General features: G+C 53.2%; 2 protein-coding genes across 5 annotated transcripts in view; one reads left to right on the top strand and one right to left on the bottom strand.

The window, feature by feature from the left end:
• The window catches only part of LOC141074360 (adhesion G-protein coupled receptor F3-like), an 83,301-nt gene extending 76,777 nt beyond the window's left edge, over positions 1 to 6,524 (top strand). Inside the window, exon 14 of the mRNA XM_073562008.1 lies at positions 6,070 to 6,524. Within this exon, the coding sequence (XP_073418109.1) occupies positions 6,070 to 6,270 (201 nt within the window). The 3' untranslated portion in view covers positions 6,271 to 6,524. The remainder of the gene's footprint in view (positions 1 to 6,069) is intronic.
• On the bottom strand, positions 6,448 to 24,531 carry HADHB (hydroxyacyl-CoA dehydrogenase trifunctional multienzyme complex subunit beta). 4 transcript variants are annotated; one of them, XM_073562012.1, is made up of 16 exons: positions 24,350 to 24,531; positions 17,215 to 17,277; positions 16,865 to 16,906; positions 15,834 to 15,933; positions 15,337 to 15,381; positions 14,949 to 15,048; positions 14,746 to 14,833; positions 14,164 to 14,351; positions 13,600 to 13,780; positions 13,221 to 13,342; positions 13,027 to 13,106; positions 12,898 to 12,945; positions 12,600 to 12,687; positions 9,192 to 9,266; positions 8,738 to 8,902; positions 6,448 to 6,980 (listed from the first exon to the last, which is right to left on the bottom strand). In XM_073562012.1, exons 2-16 carry the CDS (start codon positions 17,267 to 17,269, stop codon positions 6,945 to 6,947), a joined length of 1,413 nt encoding a protein of 470 aa, XP_073418113.1. In that variant the 5' UTR covers positions 17,270 to 17,277; positions 24,350 to 24,531; the 3' UTR covers positions 6,448 to 6,944. The 4 variants fall into 4 exon arrangements, with proteins under 4 accessions (XP_073418113.1, XP_073418114.1, XP_073418115.1 ...); XM_073562013.1 differs by having other exon boundaries at positions 24,354 to 24,531; XM_073562014.1 differs by having other exon boundaries at positions 24,362 to 24,531.
• Positions 24,532 to 24,553: the final 22 nt, after the last annotated feature.

The raw sequence follows: 24,553 nt of genomic DNA, 5'->3' as shown, positions 1-24,553 counted from the left end.
ACTAGTTCATCGATGTGATGCTCCTCATTTAGGCTTAATACTTTTAAGCAAGGTTTCGGGTCTTCTTGTAAAGTGTCCAGAAAAGCTTCAGTCTCGTCATGATTAGAAGAGGAAGATTTGATACTTTCCTTGTGGTTCCAAGTGCTATTGCTAAGAAAGCAGGGAACCGCTATGGGTTCCTGCATATCTCCAGATTCAGGAATATACAACAGAGAAGCTAGTGGGACTTGCCAAGTGCTTCTGTACAAATCACTCTCTAATTTTCAAGTTTGTAGACAAAGTAACTAAGAAAAAAAAATTTAAGTTCTGCAAAGCGAGGAAAAATATTCAGGATTGAGAGTCCTCAGTAGTTGATACCTTTTAATGGCTAACTGAAAAGATGGTAACACATTGCAAGCTTTCGAGACTACTCAGGTCTCTTCATCAGGCTAGACTAATACAAAATCTGAAGTCACATATTTATGCACAATACAGCCTAGAAAAAATGCAATAGATAAGACAAGTGACGTGAAGCAGAACTATCAATATGGGAGAGGGAGAAACAAATATAAACATTGGACCAGTTCATAGATAAGGAGTAAACTTGAGCTTAAGAATGCAGCACGCTTCAGAAAAAGAGGGGTACTTGTCACTCAAAGTTATCACCTGTAGAACTGGTAGCCCCTCTGCAAATTGTCAAATTGCAGCCAAATGTAAAATAAAAAAAAGCCGGATTACTTACCGGTAATGCTCTTTTAATGAGTCCACGACAGCACCCACTGGAGGTATCGGATCCGCCCATTTGGAACAGGAAACCCTACAGGAAAGATAAAAGGGGCGGTCCGCCTTTCCTCCTCAGTTTTACGTTTCAGAGTACCAGAAGGACCGCCAAGGATTAGGCAATGTTCTCTTATTTTAACATCTTTCTTATCCATTATTTGGTAATACTTTAACTATTGATATCTTTAGGGGGGGAAGTGAACGGGTGCTGTCGTGGACTCATTAAAAGAGCATTACCGGTAAGTAATCCAGCTTTTTACTCTTCGCCACGACAGCACCCACTGGAGAGATTCCAGAGACCATCACCTGGGTGGGACCACCGTGCCAAGGATAGTCCTGCCAAAGCTTAAGTCAGAGGTTGATGAAAGATCAAGTCTGTAGTGGTTATAGAAGGTAGAAGGGGATGACCAAACTGCCGCCTTACATATAGTTTCAATCGGAACATCTCCCTTTTCCGCCCAAGAGGTTGCCATTGCCCTGGTGGAATGCGCCCTGATGTTCCCTGGAGGATCTTCGTTTTTTGCGGAGTAGGCTAAACGAATGGCCTCTCTGATCCACCGGGAAATGGTGCTCTTCGTGACTCCATACCCCTTCTTACAGCCCTGAAATGAAACAAATAGGGCCCTACTCTGCCTCCAACTGTTGGACCTCTCAATACATTTTAGGACAGTTCTTTTGACGTCCAGAGTATGAAACCTCTGCTCTTCCGGAGTAGAGGGATTTTTATAGAAGGTTGGGAGGAGTATCTCCTGAGATCTATGGTATTTTGTTGCCACTTTTGGCAGGTAGGCAGGGTCTGGTTTTAATACCAATCTGTCTTGGTATTCTTGAAAAAAAGGTGGATCTATTGACAAGGCCTGAATATCACCCACTCTTCTAGCTGAGGTTAGTGATACTAAGAGGGCCATTTTAAGTGCTAAGTATTTGAAGGGTATTGTGTCGATCGGCTCAAAGGGGTCTACCGTTAGGGCGTCTAAGACCAGATTTAGATCCCATGTAGGGACGGAGGGTATGTGGATTGGAGTTATTCGTTCACATGCTGTAATAAATCGAGTTATCCACTTGTTGCCTGCTATATTATGGCCATATAGTGCTCCTAATGCCGATATTTGTACTCTCAGTGTATTTACTGCTAAGCCTAAGTCTTTCCCCTTCTGCAGAAATTCCAAGATTGGGATTATCGGAACTTCTGTTGTATGAGGTACTGTATGGAATTGAAGAAATTTTTTCCATATTCTAATGTAAATCTGGGTCGTGGACTGTTTTCTACTTTGTAGTAGTGTAGCAATTAAGGACTCCGAGAATCCTCTTGTCCTCAATAACTGCCTCTCAAATTCCACGCCGTCAAGTGCAAGCTGAGCACTTGAGGGTGGAAAAAGGGGCCTTGGGAGAGTAGATTGGCAGTCGGAAGGACCCAAGGATCTGTTATCGACATAATCTGCAGCCACGAAAACCACGGTCTTTTTGGCCAGAACGGTGCTATTAAGATTATTCTTGCTTTGTCGTCTCTGATCTTCCGAATTACTTGAGGTAGGAGGATCAATGGAGGGAACGCATACGCTAGGTTGAAATTCCATGGAACTAGAAAGGCGTCCAGTATGTTTGGGTGATCTGACGGAGATAGGGAGGCAAAGGTTTTTATCTGCCTGTTCTCCCTTGTGGCAAAAAGATCCACCTCGGGTTGTCCCCATGCGGCTACTATGTCCCTGAAGACCTTCCGATTGAGGCACCACTCTCCTTGTCGTAGAGTGTGACGGCTTAGGAAGTCTGCCTTTTGATTGCTCTCGCCTCTTATATGAAGGGCCGAGAGGGACAAAAAATAGTTTTCTGCTAAGTTTAAAATTTTTGCCGCTGAAGACATCAGAGTCTCTGATCGAGTTCCTCCTTGTCTGTTTATATATGCCACTGTGGTGGTATTGTCCGACAGGATCCTTACATGCTTCTGTTGGAGCTGCAGAAGGAAGTTGTATAGAGCATAGAACACTGCAGTCAGTTCTTTTAAATTAGATGAGTAATCACATTCCGCTTTACTCCACCTTCCCTGATAAAACCCATTCTCCATGTGGGCTCCCCAGCCCTGGGGACTGGCATCGGTGGTTACAATACAGGATGGAACTATAACCCATGGGACTCCTGAACATAAATGGTCATCGTCTAACCACCACTCTAGGGAAGTCAAGACTTCTTGTGACAGGGTTATTTTGCTCTGTAAATGACCACTATGTCGCTTATCCTCCTGGAGGATCTGGTGTTGTAGTGTACGGACATGGTACTGGGCCCACCGGACTGCCGGGGTGCAAGAATTTAGTGATCCTAATAGTGACATTGCTCCTCTTAAGGATACACGTGGTTTATCTATAGCTGCTTGTATTTTTTGTTTTGTGAGGATGATTTTTACCTGGGGTAGTAGACATCTCTGGGTCAAGGAATCTAGTTGAAATCCTAGAAATGTCTGGAGAGATTGCGGATCGAGTCTGGACTTTTGGATATTGATGATCCAGCCAAGGCTCTGAAAAGAGGAGACTGCGTCAGTCACGCGTTCAGTACATTGTTTGACTGAATTCCCAATTACTAGGAAGTCGTCTAGATATGGTACAATTAGTGTGTCCTTTTGGCGAAGGTAGGCCATCACTTCTGCCATCACCTTGGTAAATATTCTTGGTGCCGTGGAAAGCCCGAAGGGCATGGCCGCGTATTGGAAATGACGAATCCTGCCCTCGACTTCCACTGCGACTCTTAGGTATTTCTGGAATCTATTGTGAATAGGGAGATGATAATAAGCATCTTTTAAATCAATCCCTGCCATTACGCAATTTGGGAAAAGAAGCTTTATAGTGGATCTAATCGATTCCATTTTGAACTTATAATTTTTTATAAATGAATTTAGCTTCTTTAAATTAATAATGGTTCTAAATGTACCGTCTGGTTTAGACACCAAAAACAGGGGAGAGTAAAAGCCTCTACCCTGTTGTTCCTCAGGGACGTCAACTAAAACTTTTTTAGCTAGCAGGACTCGAATCTCGTCTTCGAGAGCCTTTTGCTGAAGTGAGGAATTAAGGCGAGTTATAACAAAGAACTCATAGGGGATTCGAAGGAATTCAATCTTTATTCCTTCCTTGATTATATTCAAAATCCATGGGTTTAACGTAATTTGTTCCCATTTGGTAAAAAAAAATTTTAATCTGCCCCCAACCGGTGGGTCTAAACTTTTAATTTTTTTCTCTCCTATATGTTGGCCCTCTGAAGATGGTACCCTTCTGCTTTTCGTCTTTCGTGGCCCATCTCGTTCTGTCCGATTGTCTTCTTCTCCCGAATGGCCGTCTTTTAAAGGTTTTCCTATAAAACGGAATGGGAGAATCACTGAAGGCCTTTTTTCTTTCTTTTGCCTTGGCGAGAATTTCGTCTAAGGCTTTTCCGAAGAGGAACTCACCCTCGCATGGGGTTGCACTAATTTTGGATTTTGATTGTGCATCCCCTTTCCAGCTTTTTATCCAAAGCGCGCGTCTGGCGTTATTCACCAGGGCTGCCGACCTTGCTGCAAGTCTTAGGGTGTCCGCTGAAGCGTCTGCCATAAAGGCAGCTGCCCCTCTTATCAACGGGATGGCTGCACGCAGTTTCTCCCTTGACACTCTTTGCTCAATCTGCTGGTCTAATTGATCTAGCCATACCAGCATTGACCTAGCAGTACATGTGCTGGCTATTGCGGGTTTGAATACCCCGGTGGTGGACTCCCAGGACCTTTTGAGCGAGGATTCAGCCTTTCGGTCCAATGGGTCTGCTAACAATCCTGCGTCCTCGACCGGGATCGAGGTTTGTTTGGAAGTGGAGGATATGACAGCGTCCACCTTTGGTATTTTAGACCATTTTAATAGATCTTCATCAGTGAACGGGTACTTCCGTTTTGAAGCGGATGGGAGAAAACCCCTCTGGTCGTGTTTTTCCCATTCCCTTTTGATGAGATCTTTAATTGCCGGTATTACTGGAAATGATCTCCTCTTTTTTTCTGCCAATCCCGCAAACATAATGTCCTGCGCGGTCTGGGCTCCCCTTTCCTCTTCACACCCCATAGTATTCCTAACCGCTTTTACCAGGTTATCTACGCTGTCCAGAGGAAAACATGCGCGTCCTTCCACCTCCGAGGATGATGATGAGGACGTGGATGCGGAGCCTGAGTTTAACCCCTGTTCTTCCTCTGACTCTGAACTAACAATAACCTGTTTTCTATGCCTGGACTCTGCGGGAGTGCTGGCGCGGTTGATGGCTTGTATTTCCTCCCTAATTATGGCTCGGATATCCTGAGAAGATATCGTCGGCCCCTGCCTGGTCTCTTTCATGCATTGTTTGCAGAGTTTTTTGGGGTAGGAGTCAGGGAGAGGCTCTGAACATAATGCGCATTCTTTATGTTTTGTTTTTCCTTTTTTCTTTGACTGAAACGGGAGGTCAAAGGTAAAGAGAGGGGGGAGGAGAGGAGGTTAGCTTAATAGGTAGAGCATATGCTTTGCACACTCACCCAGTGAAGCTTAATACCGGTTCAGATGGCTGAGACGGTTTGGATCGGGTTTCTGCTGCCTCGCTCCTGCGGGCAGTCTCCGTCCTGGCGCTGCGGTCCCTGGTGGAGTTGCCCCCAGCTGAATCCCCTGCTGGGGTTTGCGACTCTGCGGGGGACGACATGTTCCAATGTTGCAGCGCTGTTTTATCTGTATCGTTGCCCCGGAAGTCGCCCTGTCACAGGGCGCATGCGCCGCGTCATCGCCATCTTACCCCGGAAGTTCAACCATTACTTCCGGGGTATGGGAGCGTCGGGCGCCGGCCTGCTCCCGCGCCACCGCTATTAACACACGCGGCTCGCGCGCACATGGCCTCACCATCCACGCTATACCCCCACCGATGGGAATGGGGGGGGGGGGGGGGGGGGGAAATCTCCCGGATGCCAGACCGGCGCGCTCCCTGGTAAGACCGGGCGGCCCTCCCCGGACCCGGCCATTACCACTATGCCACCAGACGAGGGGGGAGCCGTCAAACGGAGTCTCCCCCGACGCTGCCTCCGGACCGCAGCCCCTGCCGTTCCCGAAGAGACCGCACAGGCGGATGCATGGCCCAGGTAAGATCCTGCAGGATCCTGCTCCATTTGGAACAGGAAACCAAAACTGAGGAGGAAAGGCGGACCGCCCCTTTTATCTTTCCTGTAGGGTTTCCTGTTCCAAATGGGCGGATCCGATACCTCCAGTGGGTGCTGTCGTGGCGAAGAGTAAAAAGTTAGTGCTGATTATCTTCACATATCATAATACCCCAATTATTTGTGTCTTCTAGGAGCAGATCAATGAAGCAGAAGTTATAGAGGCCTACAGACAGATCTTTCACAAGTCATGTAATGACCGCCTCACGCTAAATCCCCAAACACTTGCTCTTCCCATCTTTGCTTCAAAACATGGAGGGGGAGAGGGTGTGTGTGAAGGAAAAATGCAACAGCTACATACCGACTGTAAATGTATTAACACGGTGAAATTATAAATCAGAACTTGGCTGTAAATCATCCTCAATTACATCACGTGGTCTAGCTACTCCATTCACATCCAAAGTCTTGTTAATAATTCAGCCTACTCTGACAGTGGAGCCTCCAACGATACCCTCCTGTCTCTTTGGTGTCCTTTGCTGCACTACATGCTCTCAATTATTAAATTAACATACCACAGTGCTAATAGACTTTATTGTATGTGCCAGGAATATTGATGGAAAAAAGTGACAAATTTATGCTCAAAAACTTAGACAGTTTTTTTTCTCTCATTTCTTTTTATTAATCCATGAAAAAAAGTCAGCTTCTCGCTTCACTTTCTCATTTACTCTCAGTCACAGAATTATTTTTTTTTCCTACAAGCTCTGAAAGCTTCTGCTGTTACAAGGGAACAAGTAGTTCTTTTGTACACTAATAATTGCTAAGTCCTTATCAAAAACACAGGGAACCGCAACGGGCTCTTGTTTAATCCCATATTTGGTAATACACGAAAGAGAAGCCAGTGGGATTTGCCATGTTCTTTAGTACTAATCACGTATTTCCAAATTTGCAGACAAGGCAACTAAGAAAAAAAATAGTTATTTACAGTGCTGCAAAATTGGCAAAAGACATTCTTAGGTATTAGTGCATTGCTCTGATGTGTTTGATGAGACAGTTATTTATTGAGGTCACATTACTGAGGATAGGCTTCCACAATCATTCCATGGCCCTAAAGGAGAGAAAATAGAAATGAATGATGGTATGCAAATACAAGTTGGTTCCAGGTAAGCCTTGGTGAATTCAACTAGTCTAGTTAGTCTACATTAAAAGAAACAAAAAAGTTTTCATAATTGAAAAATACACTGAAGGACATAAAACTGACATCCTAAAATAAAATAATGGAAATATTCATGACAAAAAATAGAGATCATGCAGAATATGTTTGATACATTATATTGCCAAATCCTTTAAATGACAATAGCATTAAGTCTTGAAATGGCAAAACGAGACCAATTTTGGAAGGCCGCTGCAGGGTAAAGAAAGCATCTTACCATGTCCTGTTTAACCCCTTAAGGCTATGTGCAGACGTATTTTTTGGAGCTGCAGACTTGTAGAAATTCGCAGGTAAGTTTCAGGTCAAAAGACCTGCGGATTAGGCTGCGGTTTTGCCCTGCGGTTTATCACCTCTACAATGGAGGAGATGGTAAACCGCAGCAGAATCCACAGAAAAGTAGTGACATGTCATTTCTTTCTGCGGATTTGAAACCGCAGCAAAACCGCGCGGCATGTGCACAGCGGTTTCCATTTTACGTAAAATGGTACTGTACAACGCAGCAGATTCTGCTGCGGACGCGCAGGGTCAGAAACACTGCGGATCCGCAGCAAATTCCACAACGTGTGCACATAGCCTAAGGATTTTCGTTCTCTTTTTTCCCCCCTCCACTTCCCGTCAAACTTTTATTTTTCCCGTCGGCTGTATGAGGGCTTGTTTTTTGAGTGACAAGTTGTAGTTTGGATTGACACTAATCATTTTACCATATAAAAAAAATAAAAAGATGAAAGCAAAAAAAAAAAAAAAAAAATTTCCATAATTGCTTTTTGGATTTTAAGCTGTTTATTATGCACTACAAAACAAACAAAAATGACCTGGTATCGAGATTGTCCAGGTCACTAGTCAGCATCTGTAGTAGTATAATAAACCGCGGTCAAAACGGAGCGCAGGACCTAGATTAACCAGGATTAAAAATAACCATCTTTAATTTTAATCCACAACACGGTTTGATGGTAGAACACAGTCCTTCATCAAGTGCAGTGCCACCTGAGGAAGTCTGTGTTCTACCGTCGAAACGCGTCGTGGATTAAGACTAACCAGGATTAAAAATAACCATCTTTAATCTGGGTCCTGTGCACTCCGCTTTGACCGCGGTTTATTATACTACTGCATTCTTTCCTCCATTGGAGGCACCCGGCTGGAGCTGCAGTGGACTTTCCCCGCACTAATTTCTTGTGGCCGCAACCTCAGCGCTCCCTTGTGACTGTTTACCCCTTTGTTCTTTACTAGTCAGCATCTGGGCATGCTGGGATATTATGTTAGAGTCCCTGCAGCTGCATGATTTACGGCTGTTAAAGCAATCACCGCACTTGTTGAGGCTGTCTGACAGCTGCAAGTTATGCAGCTGCGGGGACGTGAACATAATATACGAGCACGCCCTACGACTCGGATAAGATGTTACCAGAGCACGTTCGCTCATCACTAATCAGTAGCTTAAAAAAAAAAAAAAAAAAAAAGTCAGGACTGAAAAGGAATTTGGTCTGTGTTACAATTTTTCAAGATGTGCAATTTTTTTTCCTGCAGTTGGAGCTGTTTTTTTCATTTGCATTGCCATCTTCACCACCTTTCCTCGCAGGGTTAAACAATTTTAAAGTTACAATTAATCCATGATTAATGATGGGGTAAGTCTGCGTGTGTGACAAGTCTGTACTCGCCTGTCCTCCCGCTGCGCACGCTGCCACTAGTCCGTACTGTCCTCCCTCCTTCTTCAGTCGATGGGCGGCAGCCATGACGAGGCGGCAGCCTGTAGCTCCGAATGGGTGACCCAGTGACAGCGACCCACCCCAAGAGTTAAACTTCTCCAGGGCAGGAGCTCCGACCTGAAACACAAAACGGGTCACAAAATCCGGCCTGAAAAATTCCAATAATCTGGCGTTGTGCTGGATGGTCAGAATTCCTGAAGCGTCAGATGCTTCTACAACCACAGGTAGGCCTCTCACTGACGTGGGCACCGTGCACATAACAGGTCTCCTCAAAGTCATAGGCAAGTCTGATATGGGTCAACTCCTGATATTCCAGAATCTAACAGTGTTATTCTGGATTATCAGCATTTCTGCCAGTGTAGGAAGTTTTTCATTGCACATTGTAACCTATGAAGGTCACACTCACCTTTGCCTTCCGTCCCATGTAATTCTGTGCAAACCAGTCGGACTCCATTGCTTTGAGGTTGGCGAGGATCTGTCCCTGCAGAGGACACAGATTAGGATTACCCCCGTCATATGAGCGCACTGACCTCACACTATGGCGGCTGCCTGTGCCGGCAGAAGGCTGTACAATCCGTACGAGGACAGAACCAAAAGGAGAAATCGCACACGGGACGGATTTTGTTGCATATTTGTGCAAGGAAAATCCCCATCAGAATCCCGCGATGCGCGGGGACGGCACATTTAGCAGATCAGACGTGAGCACGCTGCTGTGATCTTTGTGCGGATTCCCTCCGGATCCGCAGGAAAATTCACAAGAGAATTGGGGACAATAAATCCAGACGATCTGCAGCAGGCGGCCCCTCTGACCAGGCCCCTCGCACCCGTCTCTGCAGCCGGCGGCCCCTCGCACCCGTCTCTGCAGCCGGCGGCCCCTCGCACCCGTCTCTGCAGCCGGCGGCCCCTCGCACCCGTCTCTGCAGCCGGCGGCCCCTCGCACCCGTCTCTGCAGCCGGCGGCCCCTCGCACCCAGCAGACTGTTCCGCTTTACATAGTAATTACCCTGAGCAAATGGATATTTTGTTCAAATACACGGCGGAGCCCAATGTGCCGTCTGTACCCGTGACCTCGCCACAACCTCACATTTACCTAGGTATACAGCTGCTTCGTATGGAAATCACGGGGGTGACTGGGAGAGGTTGGGGCTGCACAGGAAAACAGTCTTGTGTATTGCTTACTGTGAACCTGTGCCATCTAGCGACATCCACTGGCAAAAAACACCAGAAAAGCAAAAATTCTCTCCCTAATACAATGTAACACACACACAGCTGTGAACAGCACGGTCAGCGCTGAGCAGCTGGGGGAAAGCAGTGAGGATTTTGCCATTTTACATTTTTTGCTATTTGGAGTTGGAGAACCCATTTAAGGTTTTTAGCCTCCAGAAGTAACTAGGAAATACTGACATTTGTCTCTGATCAGCAGTAGATGGCGACACAAAGGGTGCTCCGCGCTATAACCTCCATGTAATGGAGAGGGAGATGCAGCAGAGGGAGAGCAACGCCGGCAATAGACAGTGAGGGGGGAGAACCATGAGAAGAGCGACGCAGGAACCGCAGAATAAGGCGAGCAAAGGAAACAAGCCAACAAGGGAAGGAGAGGAGACGAAGCGAGAGAAGGGAGATGTGGGGGGAGAGCAAGTAAAAGATGAGGAAGGGAACCACGGGAGAACGAGCAAGGAGAGCGCAAGTAAAGGAGATGAAGGGAACTACATGAGAGCGAGCAAGGAGAGAGCAAGTAAAGGAGATGAAGGGAACCACACGAGAGCGAGCAAGGAGAGAGCAAGTAAAGGAGATGAGGAAGGGAACCACATGAGAGCAAGTAAAGGAGATGAAAGGAACTACATGAGAACGAGCAAGGAGAGAGCAAGTAAAGGAAGAGAGGATGAAGGGAACTACATGAGAACGAGCAAGGAGAGAGCAAGTAAAGGAGATGAGGAAGGGAACCACATGAGAGCAAGTAAAGGAGATGAAGGGAACCACATGAGAGTGAGCAAGGAGAGAGCAAGTAAAGGAAGAACGGACGATGGGAACCGCAGGAGAGCGAGCAAGGAGAGAGCAAGTAAAGGAACAGAGGAAGAAGGGAACCGCAGGAGAGCGAGCAAGGAGAGAGCAAGTAAAGGAGATGAAGGGAACTACATGAGAGCGAGCAAGGAGAGAGCAAGTAAAGGAGGAGAGGACGAAGGGAACCGCAGGAGAGCACAAGTAAAGGAGATGAGGAAGGAAACCACATGAGAGCAAGCAAGGAGACAGCAAGTAAAGGAGGAGAGGACGAAGGGAATCGCAGGAGAGCGAGCAAGGAGAGAGCAAGTAAAGGAAGAGAGGACGAAGGGAACCGCAGGAAAGCGAGCAAGGAGAGCGCAAGTAAAGACGATGAGGAAGGGAACCACATGAGAGCGAGCAAGGAGAGAGCAAGTAAAGGAAGAGAGGACGAAGGGAACCGCAGGAGAGCGAGCAAGGAGAGCGCAAGTAAAGAAGATGGGGAAGGGAACCACAGGAGAGAGAGCAAGGAGAGAGCAAGTAAAGGAGATGAGGAAAGGAACAGCAGGAGAGCGAGCAAGGAGAGAGCAAGTAAAGGAAGAGAGGATGAAGGGAACCGCAGGAGAGCGAGCAAGGAGAGAGCAAGTAAAGAAGATGAGGAAGGGAACCATATGAGAGGGAGCAAGGAGAGATCAAGTAAAGGAAGAGAGGACGAAGGGAACAGCAGGAGAGCGAGCAAGGAGAGAGCAAGTAAAGAAGATGAGGAAGGGAACCACATGAGAGCGAGCAAGGAGAGAGCAAGTAAAGGAAGAGAGGATGAAGGGAACCGCAGGAGAGCGAGCAAGGAGAGCGCAAGTAAAGAAGATGAGGAAGGGAACCATATGAGAGGGAGCAAGGAGAGATCAAGTAAAGGAGGAGAGGACGAAGGGAACCGCAGGAGAGCGAGCAAGGAGAGCGCAAGTAAAGACGATGAGGAAGGGAACCACATGAGAGCGAGCAAGGAGAGAGCAAGTAAAGGAAGAGAGGTCGAAGGGAACCGCAGGAGAGCGAGCAAGGAGAGAGCAAGTAAAGAAGATGGGGAAGGGAACCACAGGAGAGAGAGCAAGTAAAGGAGATGAGGAAAGGAACAGCAGGAGAGCGAGCAAGGAGAGAGCAAGTAAAGGAGGAGAGGACAAAGAGAACCGCATGAGAGCAAGCAAGGAGAAAACAAGTAAATGGGGAAGGGAACCGCAGGAGAGCGAGCAAGGAGAGAGCAAGTAAAGGAAGAGAGGCTGAAGGGAACCACAGGAGAGCGAGCAAGGAGAGAGCAAGTAAAGGAGATGAGGAAGGGAACCACAGGAGAGCAAGCAAGGAGAGAGCAAGTAAAGGAGAAGAGGAGGAAGGGAACCGTAGGAGAGCGAGCAAGTAAAGGAGAAGAGGAGGAAGGGAACCGTAGGAGAGCGAACAAGGAGTGCAAGTAAAGGAAACGTAAGCGCAAGAGCAAACGCAAGTCAGAGGAGGGAGCAGGAACCTTCCATGGTAACAGCAGGTACGGCAGCTTCTTTCAGGACGCTGCCACTCATATTACAGCAGGTCTTAGGGCTGGAGAAAGATTTCATACTAACTTATAATGGACATTTACAATCACTGCAGCGCTACTGACTATGGTGGATTGTCCTGATATCACAGTCCATCTGCCATAAATAACCAGTGTAAAGTGAGATTTCAGTATCCACACCGTATTATATCTGATGGTTCATACACCGGCCCTCAAAAAGCCTGCAGACCACAATCCAATGCAGAACATCACCCTGCGCCCTCCCTATGTGCACACATATATACAGCAACTTGTGTCTTACTGCAAAGGCTTCATGGAACTCAAAGACGTCGATGTCAGCCAGGGTGAGGCCGGCCTTCTCCAGCACCTTGGGAGTAGCGTAGGTTGGGCTGAAACGTAGAACAAACATTTATCCTATCAGACGCAGGCTCTGCTGTTAGTCATATGGGTGCAGAATAGACACTGCAATATCACAGATCACCTGCAGGTTTCACTACAATACACCAGCAGAACAGTGAGCGCAGCTATGGCTCGCTTGCTCTGTAACGGACCTGCCTATCTTCGGTGTATTTTGCCACTGTGCAGTCAGGCGTACTCACCCCAGCAGGAGCTGATCTTTGGGGTCCTGTGATACGTACACAAAGTCCCTGTGGAGCAGACACAATCAGTCACTGGCTTCGGATCACTAGTTTCCCCCCTCTTGCTATACATAATAGGGGGGCACTTACCGCAGATAGGCTTTAGGTTTGTACCCCAATGCCAGGGCCTTCTCCTCAGACATAATTAGCACAGCGGAGGCTCCGTCAGTCTGAGGACGGGAAGCAAAGCACAAGTCACTGCACTGCTGCACTCAATCCCTCCCCAACAGCGCAGCCTCTCCCACCCAAAGACCGGAGCATTGACGATCAATGATGATTCTTACCAAGAAGGAAGAATTAGCCGCGGTGACCGTGCCGTGAGGTTTGATAAATGCCGGCTTCAGCTTTGCCATCTGTTCCATGGAGGACGGACGAATTCCGTTGTCTTTATCTATGGTGTCTCTACCTGGAATCAAAGTAGTCATTGATCCGGGGGTCTACGATAAATCCTCCAAAAATAACTAAGCTAAGACAAACAACATGGAGGGAAGCGTCCTAGAGCCGCATCATGAAAACATCAGATGTGCACAGAAAAATGATGAAAGGACGCGCCGCATGTCAAGCAACACAAAGCTGGCGACAGATGTAGAAGATGCTCATGGTTTGCGCTGGACCCTGCAATCTCTGACGCCTGCGGAGGAGCCGCGCTTCATCTATACCTACCTGGTACTTTAAAGGGGATGACGTCTGACAAGTGACCTGCGTTTTGTGCCTTCTTGGCCAGGGTGTGAGATCGCAGGGCGTACTCGTCCTGTTCCACGCGGGACACAGCGAAGGCGGCTGCCAATCTGTCCGCAGAGTGACCCATCGTCTCGCTGGTAGAAAATTCGGCCACTGCTGGGAGCTGGGGAGAGTGAAGGCACCCGATGTTACATGTATACATACAAGGTGTAAGTGTGATACACACCGTATCAGGACTCGGCTCTGTCCATCCCGACCTGTGGACAAACAAGGGCTGCAGGCACCGACCCCGATGAAAGGGGGGGGGGACGGACAACTAGCCCCCCCACTGCAGACTATCCACTCCAATTACAAGCTGAGGCCGGGAAGAACATCGATGCCCCCCAGAGCTGCTCCTCGTGGTAATCACTGACCGATGCCCACACAGGAGGTTAGAGGCCCAGTCTCAACGTACAGGGTTTGTCCATGACTAGGAACCTGGTACAGCACCACATCAGTCAAAAAAACAGCAGATAACCCAAGTGTGGACCCCGCAGAGTCGCCTACCTCTGGAGCAAAGTAGTTGGGTCGGATCCTGGAGATCACAGACAGCCTCTGTGCGAGGGTCTTGGCTTTGTTGAGGCTCAGCATGGTCTTCCTCATCTTCCTGCTGTGACGGATGGGAACGTCGGACATAAACTCCACCCCGCCGGCCACCACCACGTCACACTGACCGGAGGCGATAAGACCGACCGCTGCACACAAGACACCATGAAAGTCAATGCATCGTCACACCGAGGTGCTGGGCTTATTCACATGGCTCCATCACATCCAAAAATATGCAAAGCTTACAAATAACGCATGAACATACAGGGTGTGTGAGCGATAATGGATGGGTTCCGTGACTGAGAATGGAGGGTGTAACAGACAAGGTGGGTGAATGAGAATGGGGGTGTGTGAGACTAGGGGGGTCCAAGTCCTTTGTGTGAATGAAGCAGTAGTGAGTGAACTGCTGCTCCACTCACTGTCATATGGTGGCAACGCATGCTCACTACTGACCCCTAATGATCATACATGAGACACAAATTCAGAAATGAATCAAATTTTAAAGAAGCTCTGCAGCAGCTCTGGTTTGTTTTGGTCACATACCTGTGGTCATGGCTTGGTTTGAGGAAATGCACGCCATGGTTACTGTATGAGCCGGCGTCTTATCCGAGAATCCGGCACCAAGCGCAGCCTGGAGGACACAACGAGGGTCAGCAGACCATTCACTCTCTGCACGCTCGCCTTCAACGCCGCGTACCTGCCCGCACGCTCGCCTTCCCCGCCGCGTCCCTGCCCTGCACGCTCACCTCCCGAGCAACATTGCTGGTCTTCACCTCCTGGATGACGGTGCCGTACACGATGTAATCAACCAACTCACGGGAGATGTTTGTTCGGTTCAGTAAACCCCTGATTGTATCAATGACAAATGATGTAACGTGGAGCAAAACACAAAGAAGGCACAGAACAGGTTCAATCTACCTATGAAATATGCTCTAGTCACATTCAGATCTGCAATCACACCTGGCTCCCTGCTGTAGCCTGCAGGAGCTGGCATCTTGCTGCATTTCCCTCCATATGGTTTCTTACATGCTGCAGTCGATGAGGGTTAGTGTGTGAACTGGCCGAGGCATTGTAAATTGGGGGTGCGATGATTAGAACTGCCAACAGACAGGAACAATACAGATGGCGACTTACTGTAGAGCCGTCCTGGCCAGGTCATGGGGCATCAGATCTGCATACCTGCGGGCAGAACACACAGGGTTAATACGACACAAACAATCAGAGGTACTGCACAGAGATGAAACTCTGCTGTCAGCACTGAGGTCACCCTGACTCTTCGGAGCCCAGGTCGAGCAGGTACGTCACAAATCTCCAATATCTCTATTAAACCTTTAGTTTGCAGGTAAAATTACGCAGAATTTCCAGAAATCAGGAGCACAAACGACCAGCGTAATCCAGTGACTGAGCAACTGTGTCCTCATCTGTGGTGTAGCTACAACTCTCAGCATGTCCCGCGTCTGCTGGGAGCTGCAGTTCCCCACCTGCTGGAGCCGCACGGTGTGCGCCGCTGCTCTACGATTCACAGCTGGGGACAGCGGGGAGGAGGATGGCTGCGATGAATTGGCGGTCGTGCCGCTCTGCAGGGAGCCCCTATAGGAATATAAAGATGGAACAACACATTGCTGACTTACGTGGTTCCAGAGAGCAGGAATGGGGTGCGGACGCCATCTACAACCACCACGTTCTTTACCCCAGGTTTGGTCAGGGATTTCTTAGTCTTCGCCTGGACGGCTGGAACATGGAGAAAAAAACAACCGCAAATGGAAACTACATGGGCAGCAGCGAACAGCGCACCTTCACGAGCCACACAGGGACCACCAGCAGGGAGCAGCGCGCCTATGGTCAGATCGAGCCTGTGCTACCAGTAAGAGGGGAGCGAGCCACACGGGGACCACCAGCAGGAAGCAGCACACCTATACACCTGTGCTACCAGTAAGAGGGGAGCGAGCCACACAGGGACCACCAGCAGGGAGCAGCGCGCCTATGGTCAGATCGAGCCTGTGCTACCAGTAAGAGGAGAGCGAGCCACACGGGGACCACCAGCAGGAAGCAGCACACCTATACACCTGTGCTACCAGTAAGAGGGGAGCGAGCCACACAGGGACCGCCAGCAGTGAGCAGCGCACCTATACGTGCCTGTGCTACCAGTAAGAGGGGAGTGAGCCACACAGGGACCGCCAGCAGTGAGCAGCGCACCTATACGTGCCTGTGCTACCTGTAAGAGGGGAGTGAGCCACACAGGGACCGCCAGCAGTGAGCAGCGCACCTATACGTGCCTGTGCTACCTGTAAGAGGGGAGTGAGCCACACAGGGACCGCCAGCAGCGAGCAGCAAGCCTATGGTCAGAGTGAGGGGAGCGAGCCACACAGGGACCACCAGCAGCGAGAAGCACCTATGGTCAGAGCGAGCCTGTGCTACCAGTAAGAGGGGAGTGAGACACACAGGGACCGCCAGTAGCCACAACTTCCCTCACACTAGGATCGCACAGTTGACATTCAATGTGCTTGATCCGACATCATGAAGGTCAAACCACAGCAAAGTGCAAAGCCGGCATAAGGGTGGCATCAGAGTTGTGTACTGTCTGCTGTGGAACTACAAGTCCCAAAGAACTGATGTAACTCGCAGAAGGTCTGGACAGATTGAATGAAGTGACGTAAATTACCTGGAGACTGCAGAGGAGGAGAGCAGCTGATGGAGCGGATTGCTGAAAGACAAGGAGCACAATCACAAATGGCTGCCCAATGCAAACTGCAGGCCTGGCAGGGGAGAGAAGGGGCTGCCAGACACAGGTGATGCAATGCATGCTGGGAAAAATTATAGGACCGGACCCGAACAGTGGCCAAACACACAAGATCAGCCACCAGCTCGGTCGACCTCATACCATACCCACCACTGTGTTGCGCTGCATTGTGGGAGATGTAGTTTTTTTTCCGCTAGTGTTTGCCATTAAAGTTACATCTCCCACAATGCAGTGCAGCACGAGCCACAGAGTAAATATGGCGGTGTCCTCACCTAGTCTGGACGTCGTGGGCAGGAACCGGACACTTTCTCTCAACATGAAGGCCATTGTGAATCCTGCAAGAGGAGAGAGAAGGAGGTCAGAGAATACAGCGTTCCTGCGGGGCATGCTATGTACACACTGTGGGGGGAATGGAGAAGAGGAGCCAGCACTATCTGTGATGGTTAAGTGCAGCCCGCTCCGCTCTATGAGGACACAGAGCGCCAGGTCACCATGTGCTATGTACTCCTCTCCCAGCACATGAAGGGTTAATGGTGTCAGGAATGGACGACGTCTCCCCTCCCCCAGCCGGGATTATAATTCCTCCACTCTCTCCATAACCTTTCCCCTAATTCCAGGAGGATCTGCGGCTGCACGTGGGGCACTAATTGTGCAAGGACGGCGGGAGGCAAGGTCAGTGTGCTGTACCCACTGCTACCTAAGGGCAGGCACAACCCCCCGGGCACCCCCTGCCACTCCCGATGTACACAGGCACGCCACCTTGGGCACCAACCAGCACGCCCTTACACCCAGAGGCACGCCACCCCCTGCCGCACACAGGTACAGCCCCCCGGGCACCCCCTACCACTCCCGATGCACACAAGCACGCCACCCTGTCGCACACAGGCACAGCCCCCCCGGGCACCCCCTGCCACTCCCAATGCACGCAGGCATGCCACCTTGGGCACCAACAAGCACGCCCTTACATCCAGAGGCACGCCACCCTCTGTCGCACACAGACACAACCCCCCGGGCACCCCCTGCCACTCCCGATGCGCACAGGCACAACCCCTCAGGCACCCCCTGCCACTCCCGATGCACACAGGCACGCCACCTTGGGCACCAACAAGCACAACCTTACACCCAGAAGCATGCCACCCCGTCGCACACAGGCACAACCCCTCAGGCACCCCCTGCCACTCCCAATGCACACAGGCACGCCACCTTGGGCACCAACAAGCACGCCCTTACACCCAGAGGCACGCCACCCCCCTGCCACACACAGGCACAGCCCCCCGGGCACCCCCTGCCACTCCCGGTGCACACAGGCACGCTACCTTGGGCACCAACAAGCACGCCCTTACACCCAGAGGCACGCCACCCCTTGCCACACAGGCACAGCCCCCCGGGCACCCCCTGCCACTCCCGATGCGCACAGGCACGCCACCTTGGGCACCAACAAGCACGCCCTTACATCCAGAGGCACGCCACCCTCTGTCGCACACAGACACAACCCCCCGGGCACCCCCTGCCACTCCCGATGCGCACAGGCACAACCCCTCAGGCAACCCCTCAGGCACCCCCGATGCACACAGGCACGCCACCTTGGGCACCAACAAGCACAACCTTACACCCAGAGGCATGCCACCCCCTGTCGCACACAGGCACAACCCCTCAGGCACCCCCTGCCACTCCCAATGCACACAGGCACGCCACCTTGGGCACCAACAAGCACGCCCTTACACCCAGAGGCATGCCACCCCCTGCCGCACACAGGCACAGCCCCCCGGGCACCCCCTGCCACTCCCGGTGCACACAGGCACGCCACCTTGGGCACCAACAAGCACGCCCTTACACCCAGAGGCATGCCACCCCCTGTCGCACACAGGCACAACCCCTCAGGCACCCCCTGCCACTCCCGATGCACACAGGCACGCCACCTTGGGCACCAACAAGCACGCCCTTACACCCAGAGGCACGCCACCCCCTGCCGCACACAGGCACAGCCCCCCGGGCACCCCCTGCCACTCCCGGTGCACACAGGCACGCTACCTTGGGCACCAACAAGCACGCCCTTACACCCAGTGGCACGCCACCCCTTGCCACACACAGGCACAGCCCCCCGGGCACCCCCTGCCACTCCTGGTGCACACAGGCACGCCACCCCAGGGACCCACAGACATACCACCGTGTGCACCCACTCTGAGGGCATCTTAAAAGGAACTCACAGGTCACCCTCAGTGTTGTACCATTACCCTCCTGTGAGCGCTGACACCGGGCTGTGTGACCCCCGCGTTATCACTGTGGGGTCATTCTCTCCGCTTGCTATCAGTGAATGACAATTTTGCTTTCATCCAGAGAATAAAAACCTGCACAGACCGGATACATCTCCCAACTGAGGGTTTGTTACAATGCATCTGTGCAGACATCACACACCTCCTGTTATGACACTTCTGACATGTGGGAGGAATGTAAATACGAGTGACCCAACCAGGGGGATGAGACCCCACGTCACATGACCGGCAGGAAGCAGAACCTTTCCCCTACATATGGGAGCAGACGCCAGGCAGAGCGCCAGGAGAACGCCCGGCCCACACCAACGTCACAGCTGCAGCTCCGCTACACTAGCATGAAGACAGCCGACCTTCAGGAAATGGAAAGAACTCATCAGAGGACGGTGGCCCCCCCCTGCACACTACATCACCCCCATGCTCACTCACCACCTGCTGCAAAACCACAAATACCAGCATGTCCTGACAACCTGCTAGGAGTTGTGTCAGCCCCAGAGGGAGCGCCCGGGGGGGGGGGGGCAACAGTCAGCCCCAGAGGGAGCGCCCGGGGGGGGGGGGGGGCAACAGTCAGCCCCAGAGGGAGCGCCCGGGGGGGGGGGGGGGGGCAACAGTCAGCCCCAGAGGGAGCGCCCGGGGGGGGGGGGGGGGGCAACAGTCAGCCCCAGAGGGAGCGCCCGGGGGGGGGGGGGGGGCAACAGTCAGCCCCAGAGGGAGCGCCCGGGGGGGGGGGGGGGGGCAACAGTCAGCCCCAGAGGGAGCGCCCGGGGGGGGGCAACAGTCAGCCCCAGAGGGAGCGCCCGGGGGGGGGGGGGGGGCAACAGTCAGCCCCAGAGGGAGCGCCCGGGGGGGGGGGGGGGGGCAACAGTCAGCCCCAGAGGGAGCGCCCGGGGGGGGGGGGGGGGGGCAACAGTCAGCCCCAGAGGGAGCGCCCGGGGGGGGGGGGGGGGCAACAGTCAGCCCCAGAGGGAGCGCCCGGGGGGGGGGGGGGCAACAGTCAGCCCCAGAGGGAGCGCCCGGGGGGGGGGGGGGCAACAGTCAGCCCCAGAGGGAGCGCCCGGGGGGGGGGGGCAACAGTCAGCCCCAGAGGGAGCGCCCGGGGGGGGGGGGGCAACAGTCAGCCCCAGAGGGAGCGCCCGGGGGGGGGGGGGGCAACAGTCAGCCCCAGAGGGAGCGCCCGGGGGGGGGGGGGCAACAGTCAGCCCCAGAGGGAGCGCCCGGGGGGGGGGGGGCAACAGTCAGCCCCAGAGGGAGCGCCCGGGGGGGGGGGGGCAACAGTCAGCCCCAGAGGGAGCGCCCGGGGGGGGGGGGGCAACAGTCAGCCCCAGAGGGAGCGCCCGGGGGGGGGGGGGGCAACAGTCAGCCCCAGAGGGAGCGCCCGGGGGGGGGGGGGCAACAGTCAGCCCCAGAGGGAGCGCCCGGGGGGGGGGGGGCAACAGTCAGCCCCAGAGGGAGCGCCCGGGGGGGGGGGGGCAACAGTCAGCCCCAGAGGGAGCGCCCGGGGGGGGGGGGGCAACAGTCAGCCCCAGAGGGAGCGCCCGGGGGGGGGGGGGGCAACAGTCAGCCCCAGAGGGAGCGCCCGGGGGGGGGGGGGCAACAGTCAGCCCCAGAGGGAGCGCCCGGGGGGGGGGGGCAACAGTCAGCCCCAGAGGGAGCGCCCGGGGGGGGGGGGGCAACAGTCAGCCCCAGAGGGAGCGCCCGGGGGGGGGGGGGCAACAGTCAGCCCCAGAGGGAGCGCCCGGGGGGGGGGGGCAACAGTCAGCCCCAGAGGGAGCGCCCGGGGGGGGGGGGCAACAGTCAGCCCCAGAGGGAGCGCCGGGGGGGGGGGGCAACAGTCAGCCCCAGAGGGAGCGCCGGGGGGGGGGGCAACAGTCAGCCCCAGAGGGAGCGCCGGGGGGGGGGGGCAACAGTCAGCCCCAGAGGGAGCGCCGGGGGGGGGGGGGCAACAGTCAGCCCCAGAGGGAGCGCCGGGGGGGGGGGGGCAACAGTCAGCCCCAGAGGGAGCGCCGGGGGGGGGGGGGGGGCAACAGTCAGCCCCAGAGGGAGCGCCGGGGGGGGGGGGGCAACAGTCAGCCCCAGAGGGAGCGCCGGGGGGGGGGGGGGGGGCAACAGTCAGCCCCAGAGGGAGCGCCGGGGGGACTGTTGGTGAATAAATGAGTCCACAATGGAGCAAAAGTGCCCCTGGTAGTCAGTGACTGCTGTTTCGGATGCTAGGCAACATGGCCATCCCGGAGTGACAAGGTAGGAAGGTTATGGGGCCATCGTGCTCTGCAGCTTTGTAAGATAATTAGCTACAATTCCTTATCAGACACATGGGAGCTGTCAGTGACAAGACATTCGTAGTCACATCTGCCAGGACCCCACAGTCGCTGCTGCTCTCTCGGTCTGATATGAAGCCCACCTTATGACTGAGTTTCATACGAGAACAATGAGGCTATATGCCCACGTTGCAGAAATGATGCGGAATTGTCCACAGCATTTCCGCAACTCCCCACCGAGGGTAAAACGCATGTGGAATTGGCATGCGTTTTCCCGCAAAACACAAGCGTTTTCAGCTTGCAGAATGCTTGCGCTTTTCCAAGCGATCTGTAGCATCACTTGGAAATGTGATTGACATGTTGGTCACACTTATCAAGCATTGTGCCTGACAACTGTGACCAAGTTTTTACTATTGATGCTGCCTATGCGGCATCAATAGTAAAAGATAGAATGTAAAAAATAATAAAAAAAATAAAAAATATGGATATATTCACCTCCGGCGGCTCCCAATCTCCTCAGATCTCGGTCCTCAGCAGCGCTGCTGGCAAGTTCTGTTCCCAGGCGTGCTTTGCGAGAATGACCTCTGATGACGTAGCGGTCACGTGACCGCTACGTCATCAGAGGTCATTCTCGCAAAGCATGCCTGGGAACGGAACTTGCCAGCAGCGTTGCTGAGGGCCAGGACGACTCCAGGGGCCGATAGAAGGTGAGTATATCACTATTTATTTTAATTATATTTTTTACAGGAATATGGCACCCAGGGCATGGGGGACAGTCTCCTCTCCTCCAGACCCTGCGCACCATCCGCACATGAAGCGCTCACTTTACGCATGGTGGGCATAGCCACTTGTGTAAAGTAAGCGTTTCAATGCAATCCTACGGCGGCGGCATCGCCGCGATTCCGCAGAAATAATGAACATGCTGTGGATTTTTCCGCTATGCGATTCCGTAGTGGAGAAATCCGCAGCATGGGCACAGCAACTGCGGAATCCCATAGGATTGTATGGGGATGCGGTTTTTTAAGCATTTCCACAGCGGCGGAAACGCTTAAAAAACGCAACATGGGCACACAGCCTAACTCTACACGCTGCGATAATGGGGTACAAGTGTACATCGAGCAAGTGATCAAACAACGCAGGGTCAAGTCTCAGAGGGGAAAGGAACAAACAAAAGAATTTAACCAGAACTGTTGATTTATCAGTTGCTGCAGCCCTGAGAGAAGACGCTGCACGGACCCCAACATGGCAGCAAAGAAGACCGCGGACCACCCAGCAACACACAAAGGGGAAACACCCCACGCACCCTACACAGGGGCCACACAAATGTACAAAAAAAAGCAGATAGAACTTTTTTCTTTACCACTAAAACATAAACCCCCTCTCCCCAACTTTGGTGTCTCTGATCGGGGTGTCGGGCGTCAGACGGTTCAACGCCCAGCGATCGCCATAAAACAAAAACCTGATATTTTCTCCCCATTTTTCATCCACAACTCGCCCCCCAATAATTAGGACTCACAGAGCCCCCCCCCCCCGATGAGGCCTCAGCGAGCCCCTCCCCCCCGATAATGAGGCCCCACACTTCCCCCCCCCCCGATAATGAGGCCCCACACTTCCCCCCCCCCGATATTGAGGCCTCACACTCCCCCCCCCCGATAATGAGGCCTCACAGAGCCCCCCATAATGAGGCCTCACAGAGTCCCCCCCCGATAATGAGGCCTCACACGTCCCCCCCGATGAGGCCTCACAGAGCCCCCCATAATGAGGCCTCACAGAACCCCCGCGATAATGAGGCCTCACAGAGCCCCCGCGATAATGAGGCTCACAGAGCCCCCGCGATAATGAGGCCTCACAGAGCCCCCGCGATAATGAGGCCTCACAGAGCCCCCGCGATAATGAGGCCTCACAGAGCCCCCCCCATAATGAGGCCTCACAGAGCCCCCCCCCATAATGAGGCCTCACAGAGCCCCCCCCATAATGAGGCCTCACAGAGCCCCCCCATAATGAGGCCTCACAGAGCCCCCCCCCATAATGAGGCCCACACGACCCCCCCGATAATGAGGCCCCCCACCCGATGAGGCCTCACAGAGCCCCCCATAATGAGGCCCACACGACCCCCCCGATAATGAGGCCCCCCCACCCGATGAGGCCTCACAGAGCCCCCCATAATGAGGCCCACACGACCCCCCCCGATAATGAGGCCCACACGACCCCCCCCCGATAATGAGGCCCACACGTCGTCCCCCCCCGATAATGAGGCCCACACGTCGTCCCCACCCCGATAATGAGGCCCACACGTCGTCCCCCCCCCCGATAATGAGGCCCACACGACCCCCCCCCGATAATGAGGCCTCACAGAGCCCCCCCCCCCCGATAATGAGGCCTCACAGAGCCCCCCCCCCCCGATAATGAGGCCTCACAGAGCCCCCCCCCCCGATAATGAGGCCTCACAGAGCCCCCCCCCGATAATGAGGCCTCACAGAGCCCCCCCCCCGATAATGAGGCCTCACAGAGCCCCCCCCCCCCGATAATGAGGCCTCACAGAGCCCCCCCCCCCCCGATAATGAGGCCTCACAGAGCCCCCCCCCCCGATAATGAGGCTTCACAGAGCCCCCCCCCCGATAATGAGGCCTCACCCGACCCCGGGGGGGGGGGGGGTGTCGGAGTTACAGAACTTGGAAAAGTAGAAAAAAATTTTTAACAGCCCCCCCCGGGTCTTTACAGGGTTGACAACTAATTAACATCCTGCACCAACTGTCATGGCGGCCCAGAAGAGAGGCGTGGCCTCCTGTCACCGGTCACGGCCCCGTGGGGCATGCCTGAGGCCCGTACACACTGCTCGGACGCGTGCTGCCGGTATCTCCGCCCCGTTCCTCCCTGGTTACCCGCGGTCTCACTCGTGTCTCCGGCCCCGCGCTCTCCTGCACAGTCCCGGCTCTTCTCCGCAGGAGTCTGTCAGAGGCTGGTGACGTCACTCAGGCTCAGGCCCCCGAGTCTCCTCCTTCTCAGGCTGTCCGCCGCGCGCCTGTGTGTCCTCGCCGTCCCCACAGACGGTCTCTCGCCCTGCACGTGGCGGTGGTATCCATCAT

The sequence above is a fragment of the Dendrobates tinctorius genome, unplaced genomic scaffold (genome assembly GCF_039654945.1).
Source record: "Dendrobates tinctorius isolate UK_male_01 unplaced genomic scaffold, ASM3965494v1 ptg000332l, whole genome shotgun sequence".
Classification (NCBI taxonomy): domain Eukaryota; kingdom Metazoa; phylum Chordata; class Amphibia; order Anura; family Dendrobatidae; genus Dendrobates; species Dendrobates tinctorius.
The sequence above is the reverse complement of the archived record's forward strand: the minus strand, read 5'-3'. Positions and strand labels throughout refer to the sequence as shown.